Source organism: Bufo bufo, chromosome 11 (assembly GCF_905171765.1).
Source record: "Bufo bufo chromosome 11, aBufBuf1.1, whole genome shotgun sequence".
NCBI lineage: Eukaryota > Metazoa > Chordata > Amphibia > Anura > Bufonidae > Bufo > Bufo bufo.
This window is the reverse complement of record NC_053399.1, coordinates 21,810,744-21,823,928: the sequence shown is the minus strand read 5'-3', so window position 1 is coordinate 21,823,928 and position 13,185 is coordinate 21,810,744. Positions and strand designations below refer to the sequence as shown.

At 45.3% G+C, this 13,185-nt stretch overlaps 1 protein-coding gene across 8 annotated transcripts in view; it reads right to left on the bottom strand.

The window, feature by feature from the left end:
* Nucleotides 1–13,185, bottom strand: part of EML5 (EMAP like 5) — a 118,312-nt gene that overhangs the window by 53,501 nt on the left and 51,626 nt on the right. For 6 of the 8 annotated variants that reach the window (XM_040412182.1, XM_040412183.1, XM_040412186.1 and 3 more), the window contains exons 5-10: nucleotides 12,739–12,924; nucleotides 12,360–12,495; nucleotides 10,178–10,379; nucleotides 7,572–7,709; nucleotides 6,479–6,735; nucleotides 6,000–6,212 (exon numbers count right to left, since the gene is read on the bottom strand). In XM_040412182.1, coding sequence (XP_040268116.1) covers nucleotides 6,000–6,212; nucleotides 6,479–6,735; nucleotides 7,572–7,709; nucleotides 10,178–10,379; nucleotides 12,360–12,495; nucleotides 12,739–12,924 — 1,132 coding nt within the window. Of the gene's footprint in view, nucleotides 1–5,999; nucleotides 6,213–6,478; nucleotides 6,736–7,571; nucleotides 7,710–9,055; nucleotides 9,098–10,177; nucleotides 10,380–12,359; nucleotides 12,496–12,738; nucleotides 12,925–13,185 lie in introns of those variants that run through there. The other 2 variants (XM_040412187.1, XM_040412188.1) reach the window with 2 other exon arrangements.

Sequence of the window (13,185 nt, the reverse complement as noted above, 5' to 3'; positions counted from 1 at the left end):
CTGGGAAGTTATTTTCCAGAGCCTGGACAACTATCAGAGGATGGATGGGGATAAAGGGTTCTCTTCGGTGCACCCCTCTTTGGCACAACTTTTTCTTACAGGAGATTGATAAATTACTAGGTGACAGATTCTGGCAAAAAAGTAATATTACTTGCCGTATCTTTCACAAGTGGTGAAGCATGGAGAGGCACTTCCTCTTTCGAGTTTGGCATTTTTAGATAATTTAGGCAACCTAAGTTGGTTTCGGTACTGTCAGTTACGTTCAGCCCTTTTAGAGATAGATACTTCACTATTGAATGTTGTGTTTGGAACCTCTGATTATAGGAGTAAGATCTCCCAATTATACAAATGATTAATTAAGAGACTTTTTCTTAATGTTCTTTCACCGGGTCAGAGGGCCTGGGAAAATGATTGTCCGGTAGTCACATCACACGGGTGGGGAAATATATTCACTCAATTAAAATGAGTTCCGCACAATTCTAAATCACATAATGATTCAATTTAATATTACACATAGACTTTATGTCACCACGATTTGGTTTAATAATTGTGGTTTACGAGAATCCTTGAACTGCTCACGGTGTGGATCACAGGGGGCAGACTTTATGCACATCTTCTGGTCGTGTCCAGACTTAAAAACTAGATTTTTGTACTCAACGCAAAATCTGTTTCTCTTCCGTCTCATTGGGGAACACAGGCATTGACCATGGGTATAGCTGTTGCCGCTAGGAGGCGACACTAAGCACACAAAGTGTAAGCTCTTCCCTCTTCAGCTATATCCCTTCCTGCAGGGACCAAGCTAATCAGTTTAGTGCAAAAGCAGTAGGAGAAGTCAGACATAAGAAAATCACATTATGTGCAAACCCAGAACCACACAGGCCCGAAAAGGCCCATAAACAAAAGAATGGGTGGGAGCTGTGTCCCCCAATGAACGGAAGAGAAATAGATTTTACGGGGAGTACAAAAATCTAGTTGTTTTCTCAGCCGTCTCATTGGGGGACACAGGCTTTGACCATGGAACGTTCCAGAGCAGTCCCCCTGCCAATCAGAGAACCGCTGTTTGCAAAACTCTACGCCCCAAAGAAGCGTCAGAAGATGCAAAGGTGTGCACCCTGTAAAACTGCTCCCGAGGATGAGACGGGTCCGGACAAAAGGAAGAATAATCTCATTTAGATGGAATGTCGACACCACTTTCGGCAAGAAGGACTGCACAGGGCGAAGGACCACCTTATCCTGATTGAGGATCAGGAAGGGCGACCGACACGACAGAGCCGTGACTTACGACACTCTACGGATAGAAGTAATTGCAACAAAAAAAGCCACCTTATAAGACAGGACTGACGAGCGAGATATAAACCTGGCCGCGTCCAAAGATGCTTCACAAATATATGCACTGGCATGCGAGAGCTGCAGGGCCACATCTGCAAGTTCCCCCGAGGGGACTCCCGAGTCGAGACCCTGACGTAAATTACTTGCCCACTCCCCCATAGCCTTGCTCACCCATGTAGAGGCAAACACCACTGCTTCAAAGGCAGATTTTGCAAACGCTTCCAGCTTCTTATCTTTGATATCAGAAAAAGAAGCCCCATCTGCCATTGGCAAGGTAGTATGTTTAGCCAAGCGGGAAACTGGCGGGTCCACTATAGGTGAGGACGACCATTTCTTAGTCAAATCCTCCGGAAAAGGATAAAGGACGTTAAAGCGTTTTGGCAACATGAAATGTGTATCTGGAAAATTCCACTCCTTGGAGAGAGAGGAATCAAACTCCTAGTGGTTGGGGAAACACTTGTGCGAGTGACGGGACCTTCTAAAGAAAGTGAGACTCTCTAGCAGGAGGAGGAGAGGCCGAGGACACGGGAGACACAGAACCCCTTTTGGTTGAGGAAGTTCTGGCCTGTTTTGTGGCCCGTTTTGTGTCCAGAGTCGGACCGGTTTGAGGACTGCCTTGCCGACAAACGCCCCAATATATCCACAATAGCTTTGTTGGTATTGGAGACATCCTGTACCACCCTAGACAGGGAACGCGCCCATTACGGTTCTTCCGTAGGTTGGGTAGTGGGAAGCAATGGGTCCGGAGCCGAGCCGCTTGATGGCGGCGCAAAAGAGTTTGACTGAGGGGACTGAAATTTTGCGCGACATGATGTGCAGGCAAAATGACGCACCAACAGGACCGCCTGCTTCGGGACCTGGGGCCTGGGTTCAGACATAATGAGACCCCTGTCACCCCAATGAGGCAAATGGGAAGGTTAGGCCCTGCGAGAAGGGCCAAACAACACTTACCCAGCCTGTGTCCCTCCAAACGCCAGTCAGACCCTCATTTCCCGCCAGGAGCTTTAAAAATCCAGAAGTGGGCGGAGCCCACTCTCCCACTGCTCTGCCGCTGAAGTGGGGGCGGGGCGGACACAAGCCCTGCCCCCCAAAATGTTGTCGGCTCCAGCGCCTGTCCATCCTCTCAGGCTACGCACCTCTAAAGCCACGCCCCCACGCCGGAATCCCCGGCCGTCTCCGATAGTGGCCAGAAACAATAAGTCATGGGGGGGGGGGACCCTGCATGAATAGGCCGCCCAGAACCGATGCGCCGACCCGGAAGCGGCGCTCAGGGGAGTAAACTCCAAACCCTTCTTTCCCGATGCGCTCCACAGGACGCAGTCAGCCTGGGAAGCCGCAGCGACGCATGGAGTGTAGAAAGAAAGCAACCACCTCCTTGCTGCAGCAGCGTCCCAGGTATGTTACCCCTAAAAGGAGATTGCTGCCAAGTCCACACGTGGGGAGGAGGGAATACTGTCCGGGGTCCTGGAGGGGGGCACTGAGAGGGGTACTAGAGGTGGTACTGAGGGGCTTACTGGAGGGAGGGTGGAGGGGAGCGCTGCTCCTACTCACCTGTCCGAAATCTTCTGTCCCCCTGGCTCCAGCCGGATCACAACCTTCAGTGTGCGGCCCCTTGGTGAGGGACACTACACCGGAACAGAGGGGACTTTCGCTGGGGCGGCCATGGTGATGCGCTTGCTGGCGGGAGACAGAGGTTTTTACAGGGACCTCTGGTCCTCCTTTTCTTCTAGAGAGCGGGAACGAGCAGGGGGTTTGGGTGACCCCCTGGTCTCCCGTCTCCTGGGTGGGAGTGCAGGCTGTTTTTACCCGGACTGCCTGAAGCTTCCCACTAGAAAAAAAGAGACAAAATTATTAACTAGCAGACCTGCAACGCAGGAAGGTCTCCCACCTACAGACACTAAGCTAAAACTGATTAGCTTGGTCTCTGCAGGAAGGGATATAGCTGAAGAGGGAAGAGCTTACACTTTATGTGCTTAGTGTCCGCCTCCTAGCGGCAACAGCTATACCCATGGTCAAGGACTGTGTCCCCCAATGAGACAGATGAGAAAGTATATTGGGAATCAATTTGTAATTTTATTACACAAAAACTTAAGATAGTAATCCTAATGACTCCTAAATGTTGTACTGTATACTGAATGACTTTTCTCACTCGCCTTAAGTACCGAAAGTTTCTCTTGGTTAAAAATTATTTTTTTTGCCAAATGGCTTTCTCAAAATTCTCCAAGGCTCAATGAGTGGATATATCTAGTAAGCAAGGTTAAGAGAGATGAGAATATTTTGTACTCTCAAAGGAACTCTAAAGAAAAATGGTTTAAGATTATGGGGAGATTGGAAATGGTAGGTTTTCTTCCTGTGAGACTTTTTCCTCTTCCCTCATTACTTATTATTATTACCTTCTATAAAGAGAATGAGACGCATCGCGGGGGTGGGAGGTTGGGTTTGGTTTATTAGGCTGGGTTTGGGGAGAAAATTATAATTGTAGGCTTTGATTAATTATGTAATGTCTTGTATGCTTTAAATAAATAAATAAATCATTATTTCATACCTCCTGAGGATAAAGACTCAATCAAGACGAAAACACCTCGCCACGTAAATCTGACCGCGTGTCACCGAGTACTTAACTTGCTCAAAAATTAATGGCTCATCATGAATATTTTATTGAAACTGGTGACAATAACTTCACGGGGCTTATATGCATGCAACAGGGAATTATAATATATAACATTATCATTAGATACCCAGGTTATATCAGCTGTACATATATAATCATACATAGGAGATGCCCAGGTTATACCAGCATGGTCTATATCACTATGTACAAGATGTATAACTTATACCAGCTGCACATACCGGTATATAATTATATACAGGAGATGCCCAGGTTATACCAGCATGGTCCATATCACTATATACAAGAAGATGTATAACTTATACCAGCTGTACAGATATAATTATATACAGGAGATACCCAGGTTATACCAGCATGGTCCATATCACTATATACAATAAGATGTGTAACTTATACCAGCTGTACATATATAATTATATACAGGAGATGCCCAGGTTATACCAGCATGGTCCATATCACTATATACAAGAAGATGTATAACTTATACCAGCTGTACAGATATAATTATATACAGGAGATACCCAGGTTATACCAGCGTGCTCCATATCACTATATACAAGAAGATGTATAACTTATACCAGCTGTACAGATATAATTATATACAGGAGATACCCAGGTTATACCAGCATGGTCCACATCACTATATACAAGAAGATGTATAACTTATACCAGCTGTACAGATATAATTATATACAGGAGATACCCAGGTTATACCAGCATGGTCCACATCACTATATACAAGAAGATGTATAACTTATACCAGCTGTACATATATAATTATATACAGGAGATGCCCAGGTTATACCAGCATGGTCCACATCACTGTATACAAGAAGATGTATAACTTATACCAGCTGTACATATATAATTATATACAGGTGATACCCAGGTTATACCAGCATGGTCCATATCACTATATACAAGAAGATGTGTAACTTATACCAGCTGTACATATATAATTATATACAGGAGATACCCAGGTTATACCAGCATGGTCCATATCACTATATACAAGAAGATGTATAACTTATACTAGCTGTACATATATAATTATATACAGGAGATACCCAGGTTATACCAGCATGGTCCATATCACTATATACAAGAAGATGTATAATTTATACCAGCTGTACAGATATAATTATATACAGGAGATACCCAGGTTATACCAGCATGCTCCACATCACTATATACAAGAAGATGTATAACTTATACCAGCTGTACATATATAATATACACAGGAGATGCCCAGGTTATACTAGTATGGTCCATATCACTATATACAAGAAGATGTATAACTTATACCAGCTGTACATATAATATTATATACAGGGGATGCCCAGGTTATGCCAGCATGCTCCATATCACTATATACAAGAAGATTTATAACTTATACCAGCTGTACATATATAATTATATACAGGAGATACCCAGGTTATACCAGCATGGTCCATATCACTATATACAAGAAGATGTATAACTTATACCAGCTGTACATATATAATTATATACAGGAGATGCCCAGGTTATACCAGCATGCTCCATATCACTATATACAAGAAGATGTATAACTTATACCAGCTGTACATATATAATTATATACAGGAGATGCCCAGGTTATACCAGCATGGTCCACATCACTATATACAAGAAGATGTATAACTTATACCAGCTGTACATATAATATTATATACAGGGGATGCCCAGGTTATGCCAGCATGGTATATATATCACTATATACAAGAAGATGTATAACTTATACCAGCTGTACATATATAATTATATACAGGAGATGCCCAGGTTATACCAGCATGGTCCACATCACTATATACAAGAAGATGTATAACTTATACCAGCTGTACATATATATTTATATACGGGAGATACCCAGGTTATACCAGCATGATCCATATTATTATGTACAGAAGATGTATAACTTATACCAGTCGTACATACATAATTACATACAGAAGATGCCCAGGTTATACCAGCTGTAATAGATCAGGAACATATAATGATATAATTACACTGGAGGTGTCACCTTTTCTTGGACATGGATACCGGAAAAGCTTCACTATCCCGTAGTCATCGGCCGTCACCAACACTTGCCCAAGATAATTGGCATCTACAGAGTTGATCTCATTGATGTCAGAATATTTGGGACCGATGCCATTCACTTCGGTTCCGGTGACGCACGTCCATCGGGCCCACTGGACGCCCTTCAACTCCTCCTTGCTGGAAATCTCCTTGCCCCCTGGGAATAAAGCAATCATGAAGTATCAGAACAGGATCCACATAGATTTTACTGATCCTGGGAATCTCTTACAAACAGATCTGCTGACATTCCATAGAACATTGCTGGCAGTGACATCATTCTAAAACTGCAAAACTACCACTCTCAGCATGCAGACTCTTAGGGCATGTGCTGGCAGTTGTAGTTGCTCACGAGTTGGGGAGCACTGCTCTAGAACATTCATTCTGATCAGATATTCTGTCTTTTGCTTGGACAATGGCACTGACCTGGCATTCTGTAGAACATTCTTTTGCCGCTTCCATCATTGGTCTGCATATATTTACTATCGGAGGACCAGTCCATGTGTGTGATGAAGGACACCGATCCTAGACACTCGCCCACTTTCTTGTATCTTTGGACGACCCCATAGATGTCCACGGAACTGTCGTTGGAGCCCACAGCCAAGAAGTTTCCGTCTGGCGAGTACTTCAGCTCATGGATGGCTTCCTTCCTGTCCTTGATGTGCACGACTTCCGTCATGTCCCTAGAGAGAAGTCATGAACCCCACATTATAGAGGACTTCTGGCTTTAAAGGCTATGGACACCTTCTGCATTTTACTGATTTTGGGCTAAAAAATGTTCAGCCCTTTCTGAGGTACAAGGGTTAAAAATCTGTCTGTTTTATTTGAATCCTGTCATCTGACGGCTCATGTGTGGCTATTATCTCCTGACCTTATAAATAGTTATTTAAGCCATATTCTTATCTGATAAGAATTGAGCTATACTAAGTGTTTATGAGGTCAGGAGAACAGTGATAAGAGCTATACATGAACTGTCAGCTTGCAAACAGACAGATTTTTAACCCCTGTATCTCAGAAACGTCTCAACATTTTTAATAAAGACCAATTAAAAAAAATGTTTTTTAGCCCCAAATGAATACAATACAATCATTAAAAATACCTCTGAAGGTGTACATAGTCTTTAAGGCCTCCTTTATACACAAATTTTTAAGCATTGTAAAACTGCATGCCAGTGCGCCATCAGCTGCATCCACCCGAGTCTTGACCGCCAGTTTTGCTGTACCCTTAGGAATCCTAATTATGTTAAGTGTCTATTACAATTTGCCAAGAATCCAAAAACCTGTGAGCCACTTCTCCATGTTCCTGGCAGCACCTTTAGTTGTGTGACTACTTGAGCACTCCTGAGTAAGGGGCACACTCTGTCTAAAGCTAGTGGAGAAGGGGACCCCCAGCTTAGGTGAGCCCCTTTTCCATGGGTGATGCAGCAACGGGCAGGGGAAGTGGTCTGGCACTGTAATCCATGGGAAGCCGAGACGTCAGGGGTTCAGGGTTGGTTCGGGTACAGGGATCACAGATTCACCTGACACGGAGTACAGTAAAGGAGCCATCCTTCATGCCCAGCGCTAGGTGGATGCCATCTGTGCTGACTGCTGCGCAGCGGATTGGTTCCTCCATATTGCAGCGAGCAATGAGCGCATGGTCCACCAGACTCCAGATCCTGCAAGTATAATGCATCAATCAGACATGGACCCCCAGGAAGAGAAGACCACTTACACTGCAGAGCTTATCAGATATAGTGGGGTAAGGGTCTGGCTATGTCAGGACAGCACAACACTGCAAAAACTGAAAAAGGTCTAAAAGGGTAATGGCTGTGTAAGGAAAATTTTGCAAATTACTCAGAAATGTACTAGTGTACAATGCTATATTTCCACTGTCATATGATGTATGCAAAAGTATACTGTACTGCAGTGCCAAACAATGATAAAATACCACCATGCAGTACTCAAACACTTTCAAACAGTACCCAAATACTACCATAAGACAGTGCCCAAGTAAAGCCTCCACCATACAGTTCGCAACTACCAACACCATACAATGCCCAAATACTAATACCACCACACACTGCCCAAATACCACTATACAGTACCCAATACCAGCATACAATACTTAAATACCACTACTATAGAGAGTGCTCAAAGCCACCACCATACAGTGCCCAAATAATACCATCATACGGTACTCAAATATCACTGCCATACAGTGCCCAAACACTGCCATACATTGCACAAACACTACCACCACACAGTGCCCAAATAACACCATACATTACCCATACACTGCTGCTATACAGTGGCCAAATACCACCACCAAACAATACCCAAATAATAACCCGACAGAGTGCCTAAATAACACCAAACAGTACCCAAATATCAGCATACAATGCCCAAATAATAACCCCATAGAGTGCCTAAATAACACCATACAGTACCCAAATATCAGCATACAATGCCCAAATACCACCTCCATACAGTGCCCAAATAATACCCCCATAGAGTGCCCAAATAACACCATACAGTACCCAAATACCACCAACATACAGTGCCCAAATAACACCATACAGTACCCAAATACCACCACCATACAGTGCCCAAATAACACCATACATTACCCATACACTGCTGCTATACAGTGGCCCAATACCACCAAACAGTACCCAAATAATAACCCGACAGAGTGCCTAAATAACACCAAACAAAACCCAAATATCAGCATACAATGCCCAAATAATACCCCCATAGAGTGCCTAAATAACACCATACAGTACCCAAATATCAGCATACAATGCCCAAATACCACCTCCATACAGTGCCCAAATAGCACCCCCATAGAGTGCCCAAATAACACCATACAGTACCCAAATACCACCACCATACAGTGCCCAAATAACACCATACAGTACCCAAATACCACCACCACCATACAGTGCTTAAACACCACCACCATACATAAAGTAATCTAATGACACTGCTCACAATATAAATTACACACATATACAACTAATACTAGGATCTGTGATGTCACACGCCCTGGACGCCAGACCATCTGCATTCCTTCCTCAGGAGCTGGAGACACAGCCACACAGGTTGCGATCCCCAAAAGCTGGATCTGTCTTCAATAGGAGGTGGGGGGCTCAGAGTCATTCTACCGCTGGTGAGAACATGAATGGGATCTCATGAGCATCGGGATTATACGGTTACTGGCCCTTTAAAACAAAGCTGTGACTTGTCTATCATGACATACTGGAAGATGAGGTGACTCACGGCTGTGGCGGGGGCCATGGGACAGCGATCATTACTTATTTTAATGTTATGCGGTCCGCTGAAAGATTTTGACAGGATAATTGAAAAGGCTTTTACGGGAAATGGGAGTCGGGATCATCTCCTGGTGGATCAGAGCCAAGTCGCTAATGATCCGGAGAGCGGGCCAGAATTCATTACACAGAAAGGATTGAGATGGGGAGTAAACAGCGTCATGACTCAGCAGAGCCAAATAATATACAGGGGGCGTCACTGAGCCAGAAGAAGAACACAATCTAATTACTATAAACAGCTACTGGTATCTGCTCCAGGGAAAGCTGGGTGATGACGTCAGCCATACTGGTGGTCACCCTGCTCTCCTAGATATGACACCACTGATGCATCCCCTCTTATCACTGCCATTCAGGAGCATAGGAAAGCTGAGTGACAACTCTTTTGGGAGCCGTCTTGGACATTACCTAGATTTACCAGATCCCTGAATACCAAATTTGGGTAGAAATCCATTGCTATAGCCATATATGCCATTCACGACTATGGGAAAGCTGGGTGATAACTCCTCAGGGATCTCTAATGATATTAGTCGTAGCTGAATCCAAAGCTTGGGTGAAAAGACGCTCCCATGTTAGTGGGTTATAGACAGACCAGGGCATGGAAAAGCTGGGTGACAACCCCTGGGACAACCCCAGCTTTTCCAGTTCCTTTACGCTGGTACCTGGTAATGCAGAAAGCATCCGCCTCCCCCAATCTTGCATACAGGAGGGCAGAGATCTTTGCAAACCACCAAAAATGACATATTTCATTTTTGGTGGGCATTCCCCTTTAAATGAGCCCTGACGAGCCATTCACACGACAGGGGCAGGCTGCAGACCTCACTGATCGGTCGTCGCTCCCGGTAATCGCCAGCGGTTTAGTTGGGTGGACGGCCAGGGCCCAGAGCTCGCCCTCACAGTGTCCCTGCATTATCAGGAAAGGTTTGTTCCGCTCGTGCACCACAATCTCGAAGATCTCGCTGTCCTGCGTCCCCACCAGTATGTGGTCTCCCCTCCAGCACACGCTCCGCACGGATAAACCTGGAAGCAAAAGGGCGAAACCTTATCTGTGGAAATACAGGTCATTCATTGTGATTTGACACCACAAAGATGCAGTTACTTAAAGGGTTTAAAAGGTTTTATGTCAATCAGAATTCCTGCTGTTGGTTCTTGATATTGTGACCACTAGGTGGCGCTGATCTCTGGGGATTATTAAAGGGCAGATTTGTACCTATGACACTGGCTGACCTGTTCCATGTGCACTTGGCAGCTGAAGACATCTGTGTTGGTCCCTTGTTCATATGTGCCCGCATTACTGAGAAAAATAATGTTTTATAATATGTAAATGAGCCTCTAGGAGCAACAGGGGCGTTACCATTACACCTAGAGGCTCTGCTCTCTCTGCAACTGCCGCACCCTTTCCATCTCTCCACTTTGATTGACAGGACGAGACAGTGAAAACTTTATTACACCCGGTCCTATCAATCACAGTGCAGAGGGCGCGGCAGATGCAGAGAGAGCAGAGCCTCTAGGTGTAATGGCAACACCCCCGTTGCTCCTAGAGGCTCATTTGCATATATTAAAACATCCTTTTTCTCAGCAATGCGGGCACATATGTACATGGGACCAACACAGATGCCTTCAGATGCCACATATAACAGGTCAGCCAGTGTCATAGGGACAAAACTGCTGACAGATGTCCTTTAATAATCCCCAGAGAACAACGCCACCTAGTGGTCACAAGATCAAGGACCAACAGCAGGAATTCTGATTGACATAAAGCCTACAACATTTTTTCGGTGGTACAGGTGCACATTACCTTACCCCTGTGTGTCATGTACTGGCAGCCATATTGATTTCCACCTAGCTTTCCCAGAATCCTGAATGTCAGTTTTTCAGTTACGCAGCCCCATTTTCTTTATCTGTACATAATTAGGCTACTTTGCACGTGTCGCCCACTCGCCCTAGCGAGCCCTTTATCACCCAGCTTTCCCACACATCTGAATAGCAATTGTACCTAGTAGCTATGCACCCCCCCACTTCAACTTCCTGTCTAGTGATGCAACCATGGCTCGGTTTAGGAGGAGCGTAGGAAAGCTTGGTGGAAAACCTGGTGTGCTTGGCAATGTCACGGCAGCCATACTGATTGTCACCCAGCTTTGCTGGAAACTGTCCTGACGGATCTGGGTGTCATACATTGACACATCAGGGATTTATCAGTACTGGGAATTTGGTGATTTAAGAGGGAAATGCACAGGCGGGACGAAAAATGGCGCCATTATAAAATAACGTTGATGAACGGCCCTAAGCAGCAGCACAGCTGCAGGGAGGATGTCCTCCACCAGGGGGCACTGTGTGTCATCACACACCCTGGGCTACTGCCATCTGTAGCACAATATGAAATTGGGTCAGAGGAGAGATATGATTTGATTCTCAGTCTCAGACGGGTAATTTTCCTTCATTTGCAGGAACTGCGGCGACATCTCAATTCTCGTTGCGAGGAACAGATTGTGCTGAGAGCGGATCAGGCTCAGTATGCGGGTGGGGGTGGGGGCTATGTCCCAATACCATGGCACCGTATCGATGATTGGTTCCCGCTGCGTCAGCAACTCTCTATTAAAACAGATTTTTTTCTTAGTTCTCAGATATTAGTGACAAGTTAGGGATTCCAGGGTGACAACCAATATGGCCATCACCACGCCTCTGGCGTCCGGACAGATTAATTATGCAGCAATATGATGCTGTATCACGTGCCATCCAGTCGTGGGTCTGGTAAAGATGCAATGGCCGCCACTACAGCCTCGCACAGGAAATGTTGCCAATCTTTCCCACAGTCCTACATATAAAATCTGTCTCGTTATGTCGTACTTAGTGGGTGGAGGATGAATCCCTACAGAACAAAGCAGATTTGATAATCAGTCCTCTGGGAAAGTTAGGTGACAAGTGTCTGATTGACATTTTACAATATGACACCTTTACTACTGTCCCTTTAAGAGTGTACGTCGGCGGCCATCGCCGTACCTTTATATCCTTGGTCTGTTTCCCTGAGATCGATAACAGTAATAGGTTTAAAGTTTAAATCCCACAGGCGCACACAGCCATCTCGTCCGCCGGTGGCAAATCCCTCCTCGCAGGCGTTCATGCTGAAGATCCCTGCCTGGTAGAGAAGGGGTTAAAAGATTAGTGGCAGAGATCCGGTCTGGATGGAGGAGCCGAGTTCGCCTTGTGGGATCTGAGCTCAGCATTGATGCCGACTGCCTGTGGCCAGTCCCGCTCACACAGCTGAGAATTTGTTACAATGTATCAGTCCTCTGTGAGCAGAATGGAGCAATGGCAGAAACCTCCTCCCTGTCCCAGAAATCTTATCTACACTGATACACTTGACAATGGTGGTGCTCACCGTGTGCGCCCCCTGGATTGTCCGAGCGAGGTTCATGCCCTTCCATACGTATATGTCTCCATTCAGCGCTCCGGAGTAGGTCACCTCGTCCCTCGCACACGCCAGGCACAGTATGGTCTGTAGGTCACCCGTCTTCCCAAAAACACCGCGCTTTGGGGTCAGTGAATTCCCACATAGGGTCCAAAACTGAAGAAGAAAAAAAAAAGGAAACAATCTGCTCAGGAGATGACACAGAAAAACCAAAGTCAACAGAAATTAGTGACCATGGTGGACCCCTGAGGAGCCGGTGTAGAGGATAGGAGTGGTAGTAGCCCTGATGAAGTGTTGTGTCACGGTGTACTCCCTTAGGCCATTGTTCCCTGGGGATCAGTGCAGTGGAAAGGTGGTTTGAAGAATCAGGCCAGAAGTAAACGTATAAGGCTCCATTCACACGTCCGCAAATGGGTC